The following is a 7,232-nucleotide window of genomic DNA, read 5'->3' on the forward strand; positions in this document are numbered from 1 at the left end:
ATGGTTGCAAATTGTCATTTCATGTGTTTTTTGATTTTTATTAATGTAATGCATGAAGATGTGGCGTCCTTCACCAGGAATTTAAATGACTAAATATAGCTTAAATGAGACGGTGTAGCCTCGAAGCTCAGATTTATGGAAAATGAGCGTACTTTGCTCTGCAGTTGGTAGGACGTAGTGTCAAAATACAAAATATTCAAAGAAACAGAACTCAACAAACAAGCTAGAAACTTTTATTTGTTAAAACAAGTATATAGAGTTGCTGCATTACATCATTTATCTTGCTAGATTGTGTTTTTTTTTTTTTATACATTTACCAACAGGTGGTTTAGAAAGGCAACTCCTAATGGAAACGATGGCATATGTATACAATACAAATTAGCAAACATATCAAAATCAGTTTTTTTTACAACATTTGTAGCAACCAATTCTTTCTATCGGTGTGCCATAGTGCAATCCATTTTCTCTGTCTTTAAAAAACACCTTTTTTTTTTTCATTTGTAGGCTGCATTCACTGCCTTCAGTTCAAGTCCTTCTGTCCAGTCATGTGAATTTACAATCAGAATAATTCAAGTGTATCGGCCAGGGTCAGGCTGTTTTGGTTGGGTAGATTATGTCTGAGCGAGAGTGCTCCTGGGTCGGGTATGTTGCTGTGTGTGTGTGTGTGTGTGTGTGTGTGTGTGTGTGTGTGTGTGTGTGTGTGTGTGTGTGTGTGTGTGTGTGTGTGTTAGAGCACATGAAAACAGGGCCAACACCTAAAGTGGAATATTTCACCCCGGTGGAACATGTTTGTGTCAATAGGATCTGAGGACCGACCACCGCGTCGTCGCCTCTGTTTTCGGATTTCATTCCCAAAAAGAGAGTTTTTAAAGTTTGATGCAATACAAGTATCATCTCCTAAGACCCCACGTGCACTAAAACATGTTCTACCAGTGTGAAATATCACTCGTAGCCTCCAGTTGGGTTTTTCCAAGCCCTTTTCAAAAAAGTCCACGACGATTCCTGGTTTTCCCCCTCTGAAAACATAACTTGAAAAAATTGATTATCACAAACACATATCACATAGCAAGAAGTGTAACAGCTTTTACGTTGGCTACAAGTGGAGTGGAGGAGATGGCGTACGAGTATAATCTGTCGGCGTGTGTGTGTGTGTGTGTGTGTGTACACGGACTGCACAGAACACAGATACAGGGGGGGAAAAAAAAGTTTTTGGATAGCTTTTGATCATTTCTGTCTACATTCCCTCCGAGGTCCGGCATGTGTGTATGTGTGTGTGTGTGTGTGTGTGTGTGTGTGTGTGTGTGTGTGTATGTATGTGTCTGCATCCATCTGACTTCAAGGCCTCTACGGCTAAGATTTCACTGGAGGAAAGAAAAGTTAAAGAGCTATGCCGGTTGTGAAAGCGCTGCCCTGCGGGGGGAAGATCGGGCGGTTTGTGGCTTCTACTCTGGTTCTACTGCACCGTGTTCTGCAGGAAAAGCATCGGAACTGCTGGATTGGTTGTGTTAAAAAGTTTTGAAGTTGGAGGACGGATGAAGCCACGGCCCCTCCATCCTCCCCTCTCTCTCCGCCGGGGGTCTCCGTCCCAACTCAAGAGCATCCGCAGCGGTCCACCACCATGGAAGGGATCTTGCCGTAGATGATCTGCTCTTTTCGGTTAAAGTAGAGCATGTTGATGGGCGACATCTTGGTGGGGGTGCAGCAGGGGCCGGCGCTCCCTCTGGGGTTGGCCTTGTTCACCAGGTGGGTGTGCGGATACTTCTGCAAGTGCATGTACTCACACTCCCCGGAGCAATAGTTGGCCTTGTAGCGCTTCGGAGCAATAATCCAGTCCCAACCAAAGTCTTCAAAGTCCACGGTGAGCGGGTAACGGCAGCACCGGGACTCCAGAGAGTTCTCGTCACAGTCCAGGCCCGAGTCTCTCCTGGCGCGCCTGGGGCCCTCGGAGATCTTCACCTCCATGAAGGGTTGCTGCAACGACAAAAAAAGCGCTGCGTGAGTACTTTTGGAAAAAGGAGGCAGATGACAGCATTCCTTCCTGCATCTTTTTTTTAATCTTTGCGGCCTGGTTCTCAAACATGGCACGATAATATTATGAAACTTTTTGAGTTTTAAAGAAATTAAATCAACCGACGGTTGGTTAACCACAGCCGTTGAGGTATTCTAATGGCCTCAGAGCGAGCGCCAGTATCTGAGCCGTACGATAAGTGTTTGTCATTGATAGCGTGTGTGTGTGTGTGTGTGTGTGTGTGTGTGTGTGTGTGTGCAGTCAATTACCCTGATTTGCACAGTCACACAGAATACTTTAAGGAATGTGGGGCAGGTGACTTTTATGTAATCAAGCTGTGGACTGGGCATTTGTCCAAATGCAGGTGTGCGCCTGCATGGAGTCTGTGTTGATTAACAGCTTTCAAAAGTTCTTAATTCTTGAGTCCCTCCTGCAGCAGTGAAATAAACTAACTTAACTGTTTAACCGCCTGCTGACTCTGCAGAGCCTCGGTGCACAGCCCGAAGTTAGAACCTCAGGGCGGCACAACAGAGGAACTCAAACGCACTGGACTTTTAGAAAGGAGTTTTGTTTCATGCAGGATTGTCCAACTAGTGTAATATTAATAATCATATTGTAAACCGCTCTGCCACCAACACTATTCACTTCTTTACTGATGAGACACACTGCTCGTGATCACTTGTATAAAAACGTTTAAGGTCAAATAAGAGTGCATCTCACCAGTCCTTCCTCTCCGGGTTCCGTGGAGGTCACGGCCAAGTCATTGCCCCTCGAATCGAAGGCGTTAATCTCGATGCCCCAGTTGGTCTCCGGCTGCCGCAGCCACACCGTCAACACTTGTTTGACGTCGATGCTTTGCCAGGAGCTGACCCCGGCACCCACGTCGATCTTCAGGGAGCGGATGCGTATGTGCCGGCTGCCGTCCGTGACCGGCATCAGCCGGGAGATCTGCAGGAACACGGTGGTCGCCTCGGGCGACGCGCGCAGGTTCACCCACAGCTGAGCCCGCAGGATGCGACTGGCTTGGAACTTTTGAGTAAAAGAGAAGAGGCAGCACTTTGGTTCCCCGTCCACTTGGACGACGGACTCGGCTGAAGAGAGAGAAAGAGAGAGATAGAGAGAAAGAAAGAAAGAAAGGGGTTAAAGGTCACGTGCGGTTAAAATTCACAGAAATAAATAAACTGGTGGAAAGAAACATCCCCGACGCGACAATGGCACTCTGAGAGTGGGCGAATAAAATGTAGTCTTCCAAACTGCACCGACCCATATACAATTATAAATATTGGTAATGCTGGTATATCCACATATCCAATATCAAAACCTGGTAAAGCTACAGTGTTGCCAAAATAAATACGCGTCTTTTCCGTGCGTAAAAGCTCCATTTCTGGAGACGTCATGACGGTCTGCTTTGCATCAACGCGACAAAAACAAAGCGACATAAAGACTTACGTGCAGTGGCGATCATCATGATGGTCTCCGTGATGGCGTGCTCATCGTCCTCCTCCATAGCCACAGCCTTGTTGTCATCTCCCAGCACGTCGTACTGGTCGAGCAGCTGCTGCAGCGGCGGCGCTTTGGGCAGGAGCTGCTTCACGATGTCTCGGCTGATGTTCGGAGCTTCTTTCATTCGCAGTTTGCTCAAAATCTGAGATTTGATCGCGTTGAGCCGCATGAACTTGATCTGCTGCCGGACCTCGCAGGTGGGGCACTGCTCCGTGTCCTCGGGGCCGGTGGCGGAGGGCTGCTGCTGGTGTGTCTCCTGGTCGCTCAGAACTACTGGACCCAAAGCAATCAGCGCGCTAAGATACAGCACCGTCTGACACGGATGCATCGTCTCTACGGTGTGCAGTTTGGTTTAAAAATAAAGATCCCTTGGTGTGTGTGTGTGTGTGTGTGTGTGTGTGTGTGTGTGCTGGAACTCCTGCGCGACTGGACTGTGTTTGGATTAATGTCGCACTCTGATAGGCATCATACTTTATTAGCGCACACCTTTTTATACTCCAACTTTAGCCTCTTTTGTGTCGTCAAAAACTATGATTGGCTGGACGGGCAACAATGAGTTCTAACCGACTGACATGACGACCTTTTTTTTCCTTTTTTTTTCTCGTTGTCAACCCATAAAGGGATGGAGACTGTGGGCATGTGCTTAACGTGTCCACGGGTGAATAAATTCACTTTTTTGACAGTGATTGCGCAAAGGGCTTCTGGGTGGATGTGCACGTGATCTCCGTCACCGCGGCACCTTTACGCACGAGGCTCTTTGGCGTTCGGTTGGTCCGTCTTCATTTCACGTGATGTCGCGTTTGTGCTCCAGATCGATGCATCATGTGGAAGTCTGACTTGACTTCATGAGCAAATTCACATATTAACAGAATACCATATTCAGGAAATTATGAAAGACACGAGGCCTGTTTGAAAATAATGCATCTTAAATCTACTGTTGTTGTCACATTTGCACGTTTAACTTCGATGACAGGTACATACATGGAGGAGCCTTATTGAAATACATTTCATCCCGGATTAAAAATATAGGAGTTATACTTGTAGTCATTGTCGAGGTGAGAGAAGCTGATGATCGGAACGTGGACACTACACAAATTAAAATAGGCGCACAGGGATAAATACAAGAAATGGAGGAGGAAAAAAAAGAAATGCGCAAAGATAAAGAAAACTATCTGTCCAGGACTTGTCCAAGTCCTCGTTGGTGAACCTGGCTGTGGCGCGTGAGAGGACAGCGCCACCGTGTGGCCACTGCATGTCATTCAGATCAGACCTGGAACAATCTGATGATTTTTTACAATGTAAAATGAGTAAGAGGATTTAAGGTTGAAAAGTCATAAATGCATTCTGGAAAAGCAACTTTCCAGTCGGCTTGAGGAATATTAGTAACGCACATGTCCCTGAACCTAACACGGTGCGTCACTTCACATGAGCCCTGGTGCGTTCAGAGTCCACTCCGCTCTCTCAAGTGTGTAACATGTTGGGCCAATTTAACTTATTAACTTATTTTTCCAACCTAGATTACTTGGGCGGTTATTATTAGGGTTGTATCCATTTTAATTCACTGGGATTTGTTTGATTACATTTTATTTGCCAAGGGTTGTGTCCAAACTTGATTTTAAAAGAACGGAAATGTGATTAGTAAAATGAAGTTGATCAAACCAAAGTAAACTATGCAGGCCTAACAGAGATACTTAAGGCTGAAAGAAAAAAGCTATTTCATCCAATGGAAATACGTAAAAAGTTAATTCAAAGAATAACTTTTTAGTATTAAACATGTAAAACTCTTACAGTGATGAATAATAAATCACTAATGTAGCCCATAACAAAACATTGTCACTTTTACTCAAGTAAAGAACCACCTCCCCCGATTTTTAATTCGGTGCAGTATCTCCGTGTCGCCGCCAGATGGCGGTGTCGCACCAGCGTCTTCTCACACGGCGGCTCTCGCTCTCCTCTCCCCTGAGCGCCGCTGCAGCTCGCGCAGTGTCGTCGCTCCTGAACTCCGTCCAGACATCTGCTGAGGAGCGGCACTCGGCGTCGGACCGGCGTGAAGGCAACAGGCAACCCTCCGTCTGGTCCACCAGGTTGGGGATGTTTTATTTTAATTAGAGATTATGACTAAATCGGATCCGGAGCCCTTTATTCTGCAGTAACCAAACCGGCGAGCAGCAGCAACTTTGGATATATATTTATATATTTTTTTCTTGCACACAAGAACCACACCAGATGATGTCCGGATTATTGTTTACTTGAACGACCTTGGGTTATTTATTTTGTATTTTTTGGTTGCTTATGGAGGAAACCCCCCCGACGCCTTTGCCACACTGTCAAAAGTATGTCCAGCTCTACGGGATCACAGTCATTCTGATCTCATGTCTGCGGAGGTGTTTCCAAATCCCACGTGTCTGTCTGACAGCTAATTGATGCTCTCACATGTTGGTGCACACATTAACATTAAGACACACTCGCCTCCATATTTAATCTAATTTAACACAACACCAGATCTGACAGATGATTTTTAATATGATTTTAAATTTCCTCTGTATCCAAAATGTTGTTTTTACTCACAGTGAGAGACTCTCTCCGCTGTGCGTGAGTCATTCATGGGCCTGCTCGGTGTCGTGGTGGTGACCACAGCGTGCAGCTTTCTGAATGGAGCACATGTTTTTGTGATGTGCACAGTCCTAGAAAAAAAAAAATGGAAAGAAGCCGTCGCTGTGAATCAGGCCCAAGAGCTCGGTTAGTGGAACAGATGGGAGACACGGGCTTACAACAAAAAAACAGCCAGCAGCAGTGCTCTCAGAGCCGGAGACGGACGTGCCCGTGTCATGCACACGAAATAGGCCGAGGGATTGAGTCATAAAAAATAAACAAAACACTCTGAGTTAGTGGGGGGGGGGGGGGTGTGTGTGTGAGCAGAGTGTGTTTAAACCAGAGGCCTTGACCTCGAGTCCGGATCACGTGTAGGTGAAAATCCTTTCCTCGTTCCCTCTGATGGAAATGAAATCACTAAATATCTCCCCCCCCCTCCCCCCCTTCATTTCACTCTCTCTGCAGTTGAAGAAGCGACGGGTTCCAGACACCAAAGGGAGCAGGACCGACCGATTCATGGGCCTCCATAGCCGGATGCACCCCGGCGCCCTCTAAACCCACCACCCCTCTGCTTTTGTAACGCCGACTCGTCACGCGTGTTGGCACTCGGGACGTGGACGAGAGGGCGTAGCGGATGACAGGAGCCAGAAAGAGAAGTCGAGGGGGAGATGCGCGGAGCTGCTTCTGGGACGTACCGACTGAAATGACAACGCCAGAGATCTAACCGAAAGACTCCCGCGCCTTTACTGCCGCCGCACGCATCCCGACCCCGAAGTAAATCGATGCGACATCCTCCAGAGCATGGGGTGTGTCAAATCCAAGAGGGGCGACTCCGCCGCCCAAAATGCAAACTCTGTGGAGAAGGCCAAGGCCTACTTGGTTCACGGGGATGTGGGCTCTCCGGAGGGCCCCCTTAAGGTCAACCCGGCGCTGCTGGAGTACGCCCAGAAGCTCTCAGAGGAGATCGTGGCCCGGGCCGTGCAGCAGTGGGTGGAGTTAGACCGGCGTTACTGCGACATCCCCTACATCGAATGCGACGTGCCGTGACGATGAGAAGGGGACGTCGCAGTGGAAAGGCGGGACCGCCCTCGACCTCGATACCGGAGGTCGTACGTGGGATTAAAAAAAA

At 47.5% G+C, this 7,232-nt stretch overlaps 1 protein-coding gene across 2 annotated transcripts; it reads right to left on the minus strand.

The window, feature by feature from the left end:
- Window positions 1-367: 367 nt before the first annotated feature.
- On the minus strand, window positions 368-6,355 carry mstnb (myostatin b). Of its 2 annotated transcripts, XM_034561726.1 has the most exons (4): window positions 6,080-6,355; window positions 3,458-3,781; window positions 2,729-3,099; window positions 368-1,971 (listed from the first exon to the last, which is right to left on the minus strand). In XM_034561726.1, the coding sequence occupies exons 1-4, from the start codon at window positions 6,114-6,116 to the stop codon at window positions 1,591-1,593; spliced, it is 1,113 nt and encodes a 370-aa protein (XP_034417617.1). In that variant the 5' UTR covers window positions 6,117-6,355; the 3' UTR covers window positions 368-1,590. The 2 variants fall into 2 exon arrangements, with proteins under 2 accessions (XP_034417617.1, XP_034417616.1); XM_034561725.1 differs by lacking the exon at window positions 6,080-6,355 and having other exon boundaries at window positions 3,458-4,234.
- Between the last annotated feature and the right edge of the window lie 877 nt (window positions 6,356-7,232).

Source organism: Cyclopterus lumpus, chromosome 21 (genome assembly GCF_009769545.1).
Source record: "Cyclopterus lumpus isolate fCycLum1 chromosome 21, fCycLum1.pri, whole genome shotgun sequence".
NCBI classification, from domain to species: Eukaryota; Metazoa; Chordata; class Actinopteri; order Perciformes; family Cyclopteridae; genus Cyclopterus; species Cyclopterus lumpus.